General features: G+C 37.4%; 1 protein-coding gene across 5 annotated transcripts in view; it reads left to right on the top strand.

The window, feature by feature from the left end:
- UBR5 (ubiquitin protein ligase E3 component n-recognin 5) overlaps positions 1 to 16,524 on the top strand; it is a 140,599-nt gene that overhangs the window by 72,675 nt on the left and 51,400 nt on the right. For all 5 annotated transcript variants that reach the window (XM_018058327.1, XM_018058326.1, XM_018058328.1 and 2 more), the window contains exons 10-20: positions 2,068 to 2,184; positions 2,269 to 2,379; positions 2,973 to 3,127; positions 4,700 to 4,817; positions 9,217 to 9,401; positions 11,630 to 11,739; positions 12,878 to 12,990; positions 14,293 to 14,436; positions 14,531 to 14,642; positions 14,808 to 14,962; positions 15,216 to 15,413. In XM_018058327.1, coding sequence (XP_017913816.1) covers positions 2,068 to 2,184; positions 2,269 to 2,379; positions 2,973 to 3,127; positions 4,700 to 4,817; positions 9,217 to 9,401; positions 11,630 to 11,739; positions 12,878 to 12,990; positions 14,293 to 14,436; positions 14,531 to 14,642; positions 14,808 to 14,962; positions 15,216 to 15,413 — 1,518 coding nt within the window. The remainder of the gene's footprint in view (positions 1 to 2,067; positions 2,185 to 2,268; positions 2,380 to 2,972; positions 3,128 to 4,699; positions 4,818 to 9,216; positions 9,402 to 11,629; positions 11,740 to 12,877; positions 12,991 to 14,292; positions 14,437 to 14,530; positions 14,643 to 14,807; positions 14,963 to 15,215; positions 15,414 to 16,524) is intronic.

Below are 16,524 nucleotides of genomic sequence, written 5' to 3'. Positions count from 1 at the left end.
TTTTCTCAGTTCTATCTCATACATCCATTGAGTCAGTGATGCCATCCAACCATCTTACCCCTGTAGTCCCCTTCTCCTCTTGCCTTCAGTCTTTCCTAGATCAGAATCAGGGTCTTTTCTAAGGAGTCAGCTCTTCTTAGCTTCCTCTCTTTATAGTTTTGTCTCTTTCCCCACTCCCCGCACCCTGCCCCGTTTGCCCTATGCAAATTAGGGCTAGCCAGGAAGGAGGCGTGTTTGTTTCACCTGAGGTTCTCACTCAGGTCCACGGATTTTTCCTTTGTTCCTTTTTCTTGGGCTTTTCCCTTTCTTTGTCTGTCTTTTAGCTATTGCCATTTTGGACTCCTTTTTCCTATTCTAACTCCCTGACACATGGCGCATTGATGTGGCTGTTGCAAGACCAGGTGTCACTGTCACTGAAAGCCAGTGAGGGGAAACGTATGCCGAGTAATAGTTCACTTTACTGTGAGTAAGACTGAGGGGAAGACTAGTTTGGATGGTTGTTGGGGTATTAAGAGTGAGTTGCATCCACTTGTGTCTGTGTTATCCTTAAGCAGTAGAGAGGGACACTTCTTTCTCTGGGATTGTGGGGAGGGGAGAATGGTATTTTTTCATTAAGTATATTGGGAGATAGGGAGTCATTTGGTCCAATTCCATCATCTTTTTAACCAAGGGGTTGAGAAGGAATTATGAGGTTAGAAGTGTTAAAATTTGATGCTGTCATCCTAGAGAAAGTAGACAGGGGTTTTGAGATACCTACGGTGAAGGAAAGAGCATCGTTGCTAAGTTGGAAAACTTCAAATTTGGCCTCTTCTGCACCCCTCCGTAGGTGTGGCAGATGCAACTTGGAAGTAGAGCTGACTGGCAGGGTGAGATGAAAGGTCACAGATTAGCACTCTTTCTGTATGGCTCTGAAGTGTGGCCTGTTATCAGTCTTGGTAGGCTGTAGCTGAGTCCCATAACGCATCTGAGATTGGAATTTGATAGAAACTTTAAAGATGCTATTAGTTCCATGTGCTCCTGAGCCAGAATTTCAAATTGAACAGAGAAGTTTTGCAGTAGCAAAAATACAACATAAAATCTGTTATTGGCAAGTTTTGCTGTGAGATTTCAGGGTAGTTTTATGACTGATCTCTCTGGCCTTAATGTTAAAAAATTTATCACTTTATCATTGATATTTATTTACACTTATTGTTTAAACTTTTGAAAATTTAGTTGCATTCCAACTTATTACTTGTACATTCTTTAAAACTAAGTGAGCTTTTATCTTTGAAAGCAATGTGGACACTTGTTTCAGCAGCTTGGAATGGCCTCCAGGGACAGAGTCTTCTGTTTTGATACTCGACTTTCCTAGCTTCAGTGCCTTAGTCTGTTTTTTCTTCATTTATTCAACATGTTTATCAAGTGTCTACTATGTTCACTGTTCTAAGAATGGGGGATACAGTGGTGAACAAGACAAAGCTTATATCTGAGTGAAATAGACTGTGCATGCTCAGTCGTGTCCAACTCTTTGCCAACCCCATGGATTGTAACCTGCCAGGCTCCTCTGTTCATGGGATTTTCCAGGCGAGAATACTGGGATGGGTTGCCATTTCCTTCTCCAGAGGATCTTTTTGACCCAGGGATCAAACCCACGTCTCCTGCATTCCAGGTGGATTCTTTACCACTGAGCCACCAGGGAAGCCTGAAATAGACAATAAATGAGTAAATATAATCTATCAAGTTGTGAAATGCTATGAACCAAAAGGAAAGCAGAGTAAGGAGTTGGAATATTAGAGTGCTGATTTTGAAGATAGTGTGGTCAGGGAAGATCTCACTTGAGCAAACTTGACTGAGGAGAGAGAGTGAGTCACCTGAAAAACAGGCTGAGAGACCAGTAAGGAGGTCCTGGCAAGAGCGGGGAGAAGACCAGTGTGTCTGGAAAAGGCGGGGAGGGGGCAGGGTCCTTGCCAAAGTGGTTCCTGTGTTCACGTAATCAATCCAGATTAGATGTAGCAATTAATGTTTTATATCCAAATCATCAGGTTTGGCAGTTGTTATATTTATACTACTATGTTATCTTCATTATAGGATGGAACAAAATTCATCTGTATTGGGGCTCTATATTCTGAGCTTCTGGCTGTCAGCAGTAAAGGAGAACTTTATCAGTGGAAGTGGAATGAATCTGAGCCTTACAGAAATGCACAGGTATTTCATTATATTAAATCTTGCTTTAAGTAGCTCTCCAAATCAATATACAAAATGATAATCATTTTTCTTATGCTTTCAAAGAATCCTTCCTTACATCACCCACGAGCAACATTCTTGGGGCTAACCAATGAAAAGATAGTTCTCCTGTCTGCAAATAGCATAAGAGCAACTGTAGCTACAGAAAACAACAAGGTAAGACATCCTGTGGTAAACATTTCTTAAATTCTTGATTTTCTTCCTCTCCCTGCCCCTCTTCCATCTTTTCATTTCTATCTTTCTATCTAACTTAAACCTACAAATACCAAGTGTCTTAGGCCTTAGTACTGTAATCCAGTGTATAATCTTTTCTGTTTTATCTCTATTTTATAATTCAGTTTCAGAGAGATCTTTCTACTTTAAGGGAATAAAAATATTCAAGCTAAGTGCTGACAAATGAGGAGATACTGAAGAGCTATAATAGATAGAGGAAGTATAGCTATTATACTATCTTCAGATTATCAGTTTGACTTCAGAGTCACTAAATTCTTTTTAAAATTGTTGGAGCAGATGTTTATTTTCAATTAATGCCTTAGAACCATCTATTTCAGTATCTACTATTTTGATTGATTTGTGTGAAGGAAGTAATTTAGTTTCTAGTCTCATTAAGAACCTTTTCCTAATTACTTGTTTTTCTATCCTGTAGAATTCTGGTCCACAGTGTAGATATTCCTTGCCCTTGTTTTGACCACAGTCCCTTTGAAAAGATTACGTGTTTTTACTTAAGCTTGTGATATTTTATTCTTCAGGTTGCTACCTGGGTGGATGAAACTTTAAGTTCTGTGGCTTCTAAATTAGAGCACACGGCCCAGACTTACTCAGAACTTCAAGGTGAACGGATTGTTTCTTTACATTGCTGTGCCCTTTACACCTGTGCACAGCTGGAGAACAATTTATACTGGTGGTGAGTATCACAGAGGGGGTATTTCTTACCAGTGGAGGCTTTTATGTGCATTATGGTTGTTGTTGTTCAGTCATATCTGACTCTTTGCAGCCCTATGGACTGAAATGCCCCAGGCTTCCCTGTCCTTCACTATCTCCCAGAGTTTGTTCAAACTCATGTCCATTGAGTTGGTGATGTTTATGTACATAGATAGGTGCTTTAAGTAGTCAAAGCAATAGAGAAGGTCGGTTGAAAGATAATGCTTTAGACTCACAGACATAGAAAACAAACTTGTGGTTATCAAAGGGGTAAGGGGGCAAGGGAAAGATAAATTAGGAGTCTGGGATTAGCAGATGCAACTACTATAAATAGGTAAACAACAAGCTCTTACTGAATAGCACAGGGAACTATATTCAGTAACCTATAATAAACCATGGACTTCCCTGGTGGCTCAGACGGTAAAGCGTCTGTCTACAATGTGGGAGACCTGGGTTCGATCCCTGGGTCGGGAAGTTCCCTGGAGAAGGAAATGGCAACCCACTCCAGTACTCTTGCCTAGAAAATCCCAATAAACCATAATGGTAAATAAAAAATAGAATATGAAAGGATTATATACATATTATATACATATTATACATATATTCTTTTTCCTATTCTATGTATATATATAGCTGAATCGCTTTGCTGTACACCAGAAACTGATGCAACATTGTAAATCAACTATGCTTCAATTAAAAAAGATGCTTATACAGAGGGAAATTTTCACCTTGGAGCAAAGTAACATTAAAAATAAACCTTAAGATTAAAAAAAGGTTACAAAAATATACTTAGTGACTATAATTGTGAAGTTTTTAAAAAGTATAAGTAGAAATAAAAATCACTTATAATCCTACAACCTGAATATAACTACTGTTAACATTCATTTAACAGTAACATGAAATAGAAATTTATTAAAGTATTTCATTGCCTGAGTATTCTGTGCCTCACTTTATTCCTTTAATTTCCAAAAGGGACTTTAAATATGTTTTCTGTTGTGTTTTAAGAAATCAGCAACTTTGCAGTGGTAAAAATAACATAGGGAGATCTACTAATTAAAACAGAATTAAATTAGTTAAATTTAATTAAACAGAAGAAAATGTCAAATGATGAATTTCCTGTAAATTTTAATCCTTAATGATTAAATAAGGGTTAATAATAAAAGTTGGTCCAGTTATATACTGTTAGACCTGCGATCAAGTTATTATTAATAAATTGCACACATTAACATTATACTGAGGCAAAAATATTAGAGAAGGAATAGTGGCTCAGACGGTAAAGCGTCTGCCTACAACGCGGGAGACCTGGGTTCGATCCCTGGGTCGAGAAGATCCCCTGGAGAAGGAAATGGCACCCCACTCCAGTACTGTTGCCTGGGAAATCCCATGGACGGAGGAGCGTGGTAGGCTACAGTCCATGGGGTCGCAAAGAGTTGGACACGACTGAGTGACTTCACTTTTCAATACCAATAATAGTTAAATACAATGTGTGAAATTTTAGATTTGTTTAATGGCTTCTTTGCTGCTTATTTATCCAATTTTTGCTTTTCACTTTCAGGGGTGTAGTGCCTTTTAGTCAAAGGAAAAAAATGTTAGAGAAAGCTAGAGCAAAAAACAAGAAACCCAAATCTAGTGCTGGTATTTCTTCAATGCCGAACATCACTGTTGGTACCCAGGTAAGTGATTAGAATTAAGTCTATCTTAAGGGACATTGTTGCTCTTCAAAATCAATTTCTTTCCCTGTAGTTAATTCCCCTATAGACAGTTTATAAACGAACGTCACTTGAAGGACCAAGTCCCAGTAGTATGTATGGGCCACATCACTTTCTGTTCAATAACTGAGTCACGCATAGATCTTGCCCTGCTGTCAGTTGGTTTTCCTGTGGGGCAAGGATCCTAGATTTGCCTGATTTTAGGAATCATTCTGTACTTAACTGTATAGCCAGGAACTGCTTACCGGAAACATTCCTTCAGTTGGATGGTGGTAGGACCCAGGCTTCATTGTGTTTAACAAATGCCAGATGGTTCTTAACAACCAAGCAGTTTGAAAGATTTTGCTCTCTGGTCATACTGTCAGCATGAGACAGGAGGCTTCATCAAATCCCTGTGCTTCTGCTAGTTTCTGATGTTTTGATTCTGAGATGGTTTTGAAGCAGAAATCAGAGTTCTTGTTGGCGAAGCCAAAGAATGAAATCCATGAACACACAAATGCTCACAGTAGAAAGTGAATAGGATTTATTAGAGAGGAGGACAGTACAAAGCTCTCGGCATAGACACTGAGAGGAAGGGGGTAAAGAGTCCCCCCAAAATGTGGGGATTGCCTCAGCTTTTGACTCTGACAGCCCCTTGGACTGCAAGGAGATCCAACCAGTCCATTCTGAAGGAGATCAGCCGTGGGATTTCTTTGGAGGGAATGATGCTGAAGCTGAAACTCCAGTACTTTGGCCACCTCATCCGAAGAGTTGACTCATTGGAAAAGACTCTGATGCTGGGAGGGATTGAGGGCAAGAGGAGAAGGGGACGACCGAGGATGAGATGGCTGGATGGCATCACTGACTCAATGGATGTGAGTCTGAGTGAACTCCGGGAATTAGTGATGGACAGGGAGGCCTGGTGTGCTGCGATTCATGGGTCGCAGAGTTGGACACGACTGAGTGACTGAACTAAACCGAACTATATCTTTACCAGTATCAATCTGTACATTTTTGGTTGGTTCCTGTCCTTAAAATCCGTTATTTTTAATCAGTCAATTTAAAGGTCCAGGCTTCTCTTGATCCTCGGGTTAAGTCACCACCCTTCTTCGTGCCCACTGGCCATTTTATAATGGACCAAATGTATGGGTTTAAGATTAATGATCACCAGTTGTTTTTCCCTCAGCATATGAAACAGAAGTAAATTACTGCTGTTCCCTGGATCTGAGTGTTGATAATTTATCAGTCCAAGAACATAGTGCTAATTGCTAAATCTCTTAAGTTGTGTCTGATTCTTTGCAATGCTATGGTAGCCCACCAGACTCCTCTGTACATGGGATTCTCCAGGCAAGAATACTGGAATGGGTTGCCGTTCCCTCTTCTAGGGAATCTTCCCGACCCCGGGATCCGTCGCGCCTCTGTTATGTCTCCTGCATTGCAGCCAGGTTCTTTACCACTAATACTACCTGGGAACCCAGACCAAGGATACATTCCAGGAATTGGGTACAGCTTTAGGCTAATGCAGGGAGATGTTTATTGAAAACAAGGTCTCATAGAGTCCTACACTGCCTAACAATTTCTACCTCAGTTTTAGGCTCATATATATCTGATGGAAGGTGATGTTTCTAGTATCCCAGTGGTTCTCAAAGTGTGATCCAAGGACTCCTGCTGCCTTCTCAGCCCTTTCAGGGGATCTGTAGAGTCCTCCTTTTTCCAGTTACCTATCTTTGTTAAGGCTGAGTTGTCTTTATATACTTTAGCTAAAGTAACATATCATGGCAAATTGAATGCAAAAAGCATACCTGGGACTCCAGCTGTCTTACATTAAATTAGACATTGAGATCGACAAAAATGTAAACAGTACCACTTTTCTTGGCTAGTATTTTTAAAAATGTAGTTTTTTTTTTGTATAAATTATGCATGTTAACATGGGGTTTATTAATTTTAAGTATATACTTAAAGTTTATCAGTTTTAATTACTAACATGTTAAATACCAACTATAACCCATATAAACAAAACATTTTGGGGTCCTTGGTAATATTTAATGGGGTAAAATAGTCTTGAGACCGAAAAAGTTTAAGAACTACTGTTATACTCTGATTCATTAGATTTTTATAGGAATTTATCTTCAGGATAAAAGTTGATGTTTATATTATTATAGCAAGTGCTGCAATGATTGTTTAAGGACTTTAAATCTTTTTTGTTGCATGACGTGGCACTAATTCCCTCATCTAACATTTTTTTTCAATTCAGCTTTTTCACTATAAGATGGTATCATTTACATTACCTATTTCTTACAAAGTAATTACTAGTTTAGCTGTTAGTTTTGTCTAAAACTCAGTTTAATAATGTATTTGTTATTTTTGTTTGGGGCTTCATTTCCTTTTTTTGTCCTATTCGTGGTTGTCTTGTTCCGCCTCCTTTGTAACCTTCCAGCTAGGAAGTTTTTAGTGATGACCCATTATTTTGTTTATTTGTTTGTTTAGTCTTAATTATTAATGTCAGTTGCTTCAGACAGATCTCTCACTTATAGTAGCTACCCTTTACTTATTCAGTTCACATACTGATCTCTTACGTTTCCAAAATTCCTCATTTATTCAACTCATGTATTAGCCAGATATCCTAGCAGATGCCTTATTAGCATGTAGGATGACATTACTGCAGACAGGGAGGAAAGAAAAAATCCTTTAAATGTGCACGGAGGAAAGCTTTAAGCAAAATAGCTTGGCACTGAATTGCTGGAAAAGAGCATATTCCAATACTTTAGTGCAGAACTAAGGTTCTGTTTTAAAGTTTAGGAAGCAGGAGGATTAAGGCAGCCATTGGCCACAGAATGGGGAAAGCATTCATATGTTTGCATCAGAAAGAATTGTTGATCAACTTCTCTGGTTGCTCAGACGGTAAAGCATCAGCCTGCAATGCGGGAGATCTGGGTTCAGTCCCTGGGTTGGGAAGATCCCCTGGAGAAGGAAATGGCAATCCACTCCAGTACTCTTGCCTGGAAAATCCCATGGATGGAGGAGCCTGATAGGCTACTGTGCAAAGGGTCGCAAAGAGTCGGACACAACTGAGCGGCTTCACTTCTAAGAGTTTGCAGCAGCATCTGCATTCACAGATTTTAACTGTTGAGAGTAATATATTTAGCACATGTTCCTTGCATGTCTGTTATGTACTGGATATATACCTCCTTGTCTTTAAGGTGCATTTATTTTTATTCTAAGATACTAATAACTTATTCTCTAATATAGTTTGCCATATTTCTTTTATAATTATAGCCTTATTGATCCTTTTTCAGGATTTAAGCTTTCACCGACATTTTTTGAAAATTTATGGATGAAACCTCTCTTTTAAGTCAAGCTAAGCATACCCTTTCAAGAAGTTGTCTCTTAACTGTTCATTCTGTGCCACAGAATTGTATTTAACAACAGAGTTTTTACTCTTTGTCAGTATTTCCAGTTCCTATACTCCTGTGTGCTACCTTCTTCTGTATGACTTATATTTAATTATAACTCCCACCCCCAAAATCTTTATATATGCCACTGTCAAGTATGTAAGGTAATCATTAGTTATTGAATGACTGAACAGAATGTCAGTAAGTTTTGGGCTACTTTAGAAATCAAAAGAGATTTCCAGAAATAATGTTCATATCACAGTAGTAGCTTTTGTTGGTGCATTTGGCAGGGCCATGTTACAAGTTATTGGTTTTAGAGTATGACCTGGGGGTGCTCTAAGAATAAGAATTTATAGGTTTTTCACTTTTGAACTCAGTTAACTTCTAACATTAATGTCTACATATTCTGTTTTTTTAATGTAAGAGAAAACTTACATTATCTAGTTAAAATTCTCTCTTATAGAAAACAGTCTTCTGAGGGAAACAAATACCTGTAGAGATGAAGTTTATGATGGAGCCTATATATAGCATCATGAATTAAGGGAGAAAATAATTTCAAATTATAAGAAACAAAAAAAAATTTTTTTTTTACATTTTACTTTTAATAACCTTTGTAGTTTCTTCTGTGCTGTTTCTTTTCTATGTCCTTGTAGCAGAATGGTCAGGATATTTGCTACATGAAATATCAGTTCAATTCAGTCACTCAGTCGTGTCTGATTCTTTGTGACCCCATGGACTGCAGCACGCCAGGCTTCCCTGACCATGACCCCTCCCGGAGCTTGCTCAAACTCACGTCCATCGAGTCGGTGATGCCATCCAGCCTTTTCATCCTTTCCTCCTGCCTTCACTCTTTCTCAGTATCAGGGTATTTTAGTTTGTTTTTAGCAAGTGTGCTAAAATTATTCCTGCTCTTTAATTTTGGGAACACATAACTCTTCTAGTTTGTTTAAAAATTATGTCATTCTGATGGTGATTTTTCTTTTGTTCACTAGGTATGCTTAAGAAATAATCCTCTCTATCATGCTGGAGCAGTTGCATTTTCAATTAGTGCTGGGATTCCTAAAGTTGGTGTCTTAATGGAGTCGGTTTGGAATATGAATGATAGTTGTAGATTTCAACTTAGATCTCCTGAGAGCTTGAAAAGCATGGACAAAGCTAGCAAAACTACTGAAGCTAAGTAAGTACTGTGTCTTAACTAATCTTGATTTTTCTTGTTTGCTCTGTATATGAAGGAGGATAATCAAGGGAGACTTAAGAGAGGTGTACGGTGACTTATAAAAGTGTTAACATGTGGGGTCTTGTTAAGATCCACATGAGTTTTGACAGGAACTGGTAAAATTTATTATTTGCAGTTTCGTTAATATTTGTATATTACAGTTATTCTTAATGTTTAATGGCCAGAAGGGCCAATGTAGAGTTCGCTCTTAATGTCTTTGTTTGATCATTAGAGTGTATCCTTTGAAGGTGGTATATAGCAGTGGTATATTAGGCAGACTTTTTCCTACTCTCCTCTTGTGTAATCATCTTAATTTCTACCTAATATCTTGCCTGCATCTTGATCACTGGAAGGGTTTTATAGGTTAATGTACTGGAGAGGGAAATTTTATAAAGGATTTTTGTGAATTTTAGGGTGGGGGATAATGCGAACAGAAATATCACTGAATTATATAAAACCTACATTCTGGAGCTAGCTTACTATTTGGGAGCCATGTACAGATCTTAACACCTGTACTTTTAGAAGCATCTACTCATCTTTAAAAATACTGTGTATTATAATTTGGCTGTTTGGTACTTGAGCTTTAATAAAGTTTCAAAATAGCTTTTTTCTTAATTTTATAAAAATACATGAACATTATAGAAATACAGAAAATAATATAATATCACATTGCAGAAATAACATTTTAAATATTTTGATGTACTCTTGTTCTAAATGTGTACAAGCAGTTGAAAAGAAATGATTGGGACTATACTACACATACAGGGTTTTATATTTCTATAACTTTTTAGTTCAAATGAATATAATGATTGTACAAGGATTACTGCTAATTTTTAAAATATTCTTTTTATCAAATAAAAGGAAATCATTCTATTTAAAATAAAAAAATAAAAAATAAAGATATTCTTTTGTAATTCATGCCTAATTAAGATATTTTGCTTTGTTTTGTGCTTTAGACTCTGTCTTGTTTTTAAAATAGATTTATAAACTTTCCCTCTGCTTATATTGATTTTTTTAAAAAATCTTAAAAGTAGCATTTATGAAACTTCGTAAAGGGTATTTGAAATCTTTTTGATATGCATAAAATGAGATTAAAATAAGTTGTTTTATTTATATTTTGTGATTTATTAAGATTTTCAAAATCTTCCTTGAAATTTGCCACCTATATTAATATACTTAGTAAAAGAGCTAAGGTGAAATTAAATGTTAAGACGATAATCATTTTCATGTCAATAGACTCTTCTAGTCATGGAAATGTGGTGACTTGAAGCGTGCTAGTGACGAGTCAGTACTGGCTGGCTCCCACCATCACGAGGTTTGCAGAGCAGCCATGAGTATTCATGTATACGTGCATGGCACACATTGCTAAGATGCTTGTGGACATAATGCTGTTTTTCCCTGGACTGTTTTCTTTTTAACTCAGGTGAAATTCCTGACAGGAATAATAGCAGATGAGAGGATTAATATGATGGCCCTGATTATAATATATACCAGAATGACTTGTATATGACAAATTTCTGAGTAATACATGGCTTTTCTGTGTAAAAATTGACTTCTGCCATTTAATGAATGAAAATGTTTTATTTTTTATCATCTGTAGTTATCTTCTCAAGTATAGCATTAATGAAATAACTGAAGGAAGAGGGATAGTTTATTAATACTATAGTTTTCCATTTCAGTTACTGCAGGTGGTTATTCTTGAACTGTCTGGTGTTTAACAAACCACTGCAAGTAGAGTTTTTCTTTTGAAATCTAGGAAATTAATGATCTGGAGGACCTTTTATTTATTTGCCTTTATCATCTTTTCAGTTAAACTGCTGTATGCAAGTCAGGGTTCAGTAAAGTGTGAAACTTGTTTGCTCAAGAGGCTTATGATAAAGCTATGTAGACAAATTGAGTGTAGCTTCTGTTGTTATTCCTAGATAAGGCTTATCTGAATCATTGTTCCAAACTGTTGATAGCTTCACATAGTGCATTTCTTTCCTGCTTTAAAACATTATTTAAAATTTGAGCTGTGTACTGTGTATTTTTTTAGTACCTTGCATATTAGAGAATAATACAGTTTGTACAAGTTTTTACTATTTCATTCTCTTTTGAGAATAAACTTGAGTCTTACTATATAAGCCATTTGATAAGTTCCTAATGTTTTATTTTCCTAATTGTAAAGAGAATGTTGTTTCTAACTGCAGGCCTGAAAGTAAGCAGGAACCAGTGAAAACAGAAATGGGTCCCCCACCATCTCCAGCATCTACATGCAGTGATGCGTCTTCCATTGCCAGCAGTGCATCAATGCCATACAGTAAGTTTTATGTGTAGTATACATTGGTCAAAATTGGGTGCCAGGCACACAGCTGTGTAGCTGTGTTCAGTTTGTGTTTCTGATTGGAGACAGCTCAGACTATTTTTAGTATAAATCTTTTAGTTTAAATTGTGCTTCTGCTAGTTTGATTTTTTAAAATATGCATATTTACTTGTTTATTTACTGAACTACAAGGTTTATGGGGCTTGCAGGATCTTAGTTCACTGACCAGAAATCAAACCTGTGCCCTCTGCAGTGGAAGCTCAGAGTCCTAACCACTGGATGACTAGGGAAGTCCAGTGGTCTTATTTAAATGTATTAGCAATCGTTATAGTGTTGACTATTCTTATTTTTGAGAGTTATAATTTTCCACAGTATATAAAATGCACTGCAGTAATAGAAGGAAATAACGGCCACTCTCTAGAATACCTGCCTATCTTTGTTGAGACTGTTATTGTAAATTGGTTATGGCCTGGTCGCAACTTTTGCTCAGAATTTGTAGAATTTGCAAACTGAGGTTTGCTACAGCACCTTGGATATATAGAAGTTTTTTTTTTTTTTTTTAAAGCTTTCCAAAATGTATCTTTTTAGTTGTGGTTGCTTCATACTTGAAATTGAAAGTTAATAGTCATTTTAATAGTCTTGTGTTAATTTTAAGGAAGCCCAACATATCTTCCTTTTTTAAACCTTGGTCCCATAGCCCTAATTTTGAGGGTCCAAAACAAGTTTTAAGTTTTTAAATTTTTTGCAGTTGTTTACTATGTGTTCGGAGAAGGCAATGGCACTCCACTCCAGTACTCTTGCCTGGAGAATCTCAGGGATGGAGGAGCCTGGTGGGCTGCCGTCTGTGGGATTGCACAGAGTCGGACACAACTAAAGCGACTTAGCAGCAGCAGCAGCAGCAACTATGTGTTAATATCATTAAGCATTAATGGATTTTTTTTTTTTAACCATGAGTTCATCTAAGTGAAAGTTAGTTACAAAGCCTCAATTCAGAAGGCAATAGTTTGTGAAATACATTCAGATATCTCAAATATGTATCCCTTTACAAATGATCTTTTTTCATATATTTAGATAAAATCTATAAAGTCTCTTTCACATTTTCTTTTTGGTACTTACCATTTTGTTGTTGTCTAAGAACGACGACGGTCCACCCCCGCCCCCAAAGAAGAGGAAAAGGTGAACGAAGAGCAGTGGTCTCTTCGGGAAGTCGTTTTTGTGGAAGATGTTAAGAATGTTCCTGTGGGCAAGGTTTGTTCAGAATGTCTAAGAATTAATTACTAAGTGAACTCTAGTGGTATCGATTATCAAGGAATTTATGGTTGGTGAGTGCTCATCAGCCCTTTCCTCCAGGCTGCCTTGTCTGTCACCTCTGATCTCTGTGGCCCCATCCTCCCACCTGATGCACCTGTCTCCTTTGTCCCTGACAGAGGAACTGATGATGATGCTGCTGGTCCTTGAGCATTAATGGTGATAGGCTGCTTTTAAAAAAATGTTATTTTGAAATAATTTTAGATTTACAGAAAAATTGAATATAGATAACATTTTTTGGTACAGTCTGTTCTTTGGGACTGATAATACAGCGTTTTCATGGAGTTGATCTTTCATAACATTTATCAGTCTTACTGCTATCTTTAAGCTTCCACTTTCTCTTCTGTTCTTCCTAGAGAGGGTCTTGCTCTCTGAGAAGCCAAGTGGGTAGAGTTCATCAGCTGGAATGTTATTAACTTCACCTCTGTCTTCACACATTCTTAATACAAAATGGGATGATAGCTATAGAGTATCTGCAATGTAAATCTTTTCCTGATGGCTTTTTACTTTCTTTAATGTGATGGTCTTTCCTTTATACTTAAAGGACCGATAACTTATGTCCTGCCATTTACAAAGGCCTTTCTCATATACTATTCCATTTGATTTTTTTAATAGAACTCTAGTTTATGGGCACCTTTTTTTTCCTAAGAAGAGCCCACTGGCTTAAAAGAAGTAAGTAACAAAAGTGGGACTCAGGTATTCGGATTTCAAGTGCTGTGCTCAGCTTTTTGTGCATTGCTCTTATGTTGTCCATTATGGTAGGTACTGGCCAGGTATATGTAGCAAATTAAACTTACTGAAATTAGTAACATTTAAAACGTCAGTCTCTGGTCACATCAGCTCCCTGTGCTCAGTAGCCACTTCTGGCTAACGGCTGTCATGTTGGACAGCACGGATATAGAGTGTCAGACCATCATCATAGAAGTTCTTTCGTACAGTGGAGTTCTAAACTAATAATGAGGGAGGGTAGGAGGAATTTGTGGATTGTGCTTGATTGCTAAACATCCACACACTAATCACTGGCTGTGTGGGTCAGTTTTCCTACGGAAAATATGTCTTGGATATAGACATCAACAATAAATTTGGTGAGTGTGTTCAGATTAATTTTATAACTTGATGATCATTGAAGAAATATACTCATAAGGGATTTAATGCCTTCAGTGTTAAATTTGCTCAATGTAACTTGTATATTGATTTCATATGAGCTAGTGTTAATATTTATCATATCTGCCTGCATTCTAGGTGCTAAAAGTGGACGGAGCCTATGTTGCTGTAAAGTTTCCAGGAACATCCAGCAATACCACCTGTCAGAGCAGCTCGGGTTCAGATGCTGACCCTTCTTCTCTCCTGCAGGATTGTAGGTTACTTAGAATTGATGAACTGCAGGTAAGTGTGGAGGAGTCACCCACTCACCAGTTGAACGTGGGGACCTTGAGCATATTACAGATTTGAGAGCAAAATTCATTTTTGTGTCACACAGGTTGTTAAAACTGGTGGAACACCAAAAGTTCCTGACTGCTTCCAAAGAACTCCTAAGAAGCTTTGTATACCTGAGAAGACGGAAATACTAGCAGTGAATGTGGATTCCAAAGGTAAAGATTTTGTAACTTTTCCAACTGGCGTACTCTATAAAGTGTAACAGTATGAAATGAAATGTGTCTGTATTTGAAATATGACTGGGGGTATATAATTTGGTGGGTACTTGCCATTTACTAAAGATGTATAACAATTTTTTTAACATCTGTGTATTTCTGAAGGTGTGCATGCTGTTTTGAAGACTGGAAATTGGGTACGGTACTGTATCTTTGATCTTGCCACAGGAAAAGCCGAACAGGAGAATAATTTCCCTACAAGCAGCATTGCTTTCCTTGGTCAGAATGAGAGGAATGTAGCTATTTTCACTGCTGGACAGGTATAGAGGCTTATTTTTGTTTTTGAAAATGTATTGAAACTGAATTTGGTTCTAGTTTGCTTGTTATTGAATTAGAAGAATTAGAAGAACTAGAAGAATTTAGAATATTCAGCACATTTTTAATATTAAGTTTCTGTTTGGTCACTGTTACAAGCATATGTAAAATGTAATTTGAAAATAAATACACCTCTTGTAAAAGTCAGACATGTATTTGATTGGGAGCCAAACTTTATTATTTTCCCCTCTGTTATAGGAGTCTCCTATTATTCTCCGAGATGGAAATGGTACTATCTACCCAATGGCCAAAGATTGCATGGGAGGAATAAGGGATCCCGATTGGCTTGATCTTCCACCTATTAGTAGTCTTGGAATGGGTGTACATTCTTTAATAAATCTTCCTGCCAATTCAACAATCAAAAAGAAAGCTGCTATTATCATCATGGCTGTAGAGGTAATCTGGTTTTTTAAACTAATTGGCCTTTCAATTGAGAAGACTGCTGGAGTCTAGGGAAACAGTTTTCAATAGATTATTCATTGCCCCTTCCCTATAGGAGCTAAGAGTGTATTAGGATAAGAGAGAGGAGTATGCCGTTGGTCACAGTGTGATACACGTGTTGGGTAAAGCATGGACAAAGGTGTAGAAGCACAAAAGGGAGGGGTTAAATTAGACTGTGACTGGAGAGGCTTCTCTGAGGAAGTGTTGCCCGGACATAGTTTGAAATAGTCAGATAGGTGTTTCCTAGACACAGGATAAAGGTAGGAGGTGTTATTCCAGGCATGAAGAGCAGCCTTTGTGAATCTCAGTAATATATTGGGAGAACTTATACATTCTTTTGATTCTTTAAAACTAGAAGATAGGGTTCATATGGATCTATGAGTGGCAACTGATAAGGCAGGGAAAGGGATTGAGGTGCCTTGTGTATTAATCTACGGGACCTGAACATTCCCCTGAAAGCTAGGAGGAGAGGGTTTTAAGCTGCTGTATTTTTTTGTTTTTGTATTTAAAGAAAATGAGCAGTGGATGGAGACGCAGCAGAAGTTTAGAGACCAGCTGAAAAAGCTAATGTAATTATTCATGTTAGAAACAAAGTAAGCTTGAAGTCTTGGAAATGAGGAGGGGATGGACTTAAGAGATCTTAAGGAAGTAGAAGCTTTAAAGCTCGATGACAGGATGGCAGCAGTAAAGGGAAGAAAGGGATTATTAAAGCTTCGATTTAGGTGTGGTTGATGGGGAGATGAGAAATAGGAAAAACAAATGGGATAAGGTGAGATGAGTTTAGTTTTGAACACACTGTGGTTGAGATGTTTTTATTTGTTAGATGTGGAAGCAACACTGCTCTAAGTTATTGGAGCAATTTGAGCAGAGATTGACCTGATTTGCCTAACATTTTCAGAATACCACTGCTGACATGCTGAGAATACATGGGGGATAGGTTGGAAGTAAGGAGGCCAGTTAGGTGGAAGGTGCTGTTGGCTTGGCCCAGGAAGTAGAATGATGAGTGACTAGACTCTATATATACTAGAAATGTTTTAAAGTAGATCCAACAGGATTTACTTATGGC

The sequence above is a fragment of the Capra hircus genome, chromosome 14 (genome assembly GCF_001704415.2).
Source record: "Capra hircus breed San Clemente chromosome 14, ASM170441v1, whole genome shotgun sequence".
Taxonomy (NCBI): domain Eukaryota; kingdom Metazoa; phylum Chordata; class Mammalia; order Artiodactyla; family Bovidae; genus Capra; species Capra hircus.
The sequence above is the reverse complement of the archived record's forward strand: the minus strand, read 5'-3'. Positions and strand labels throughout refer to the sequence as shown.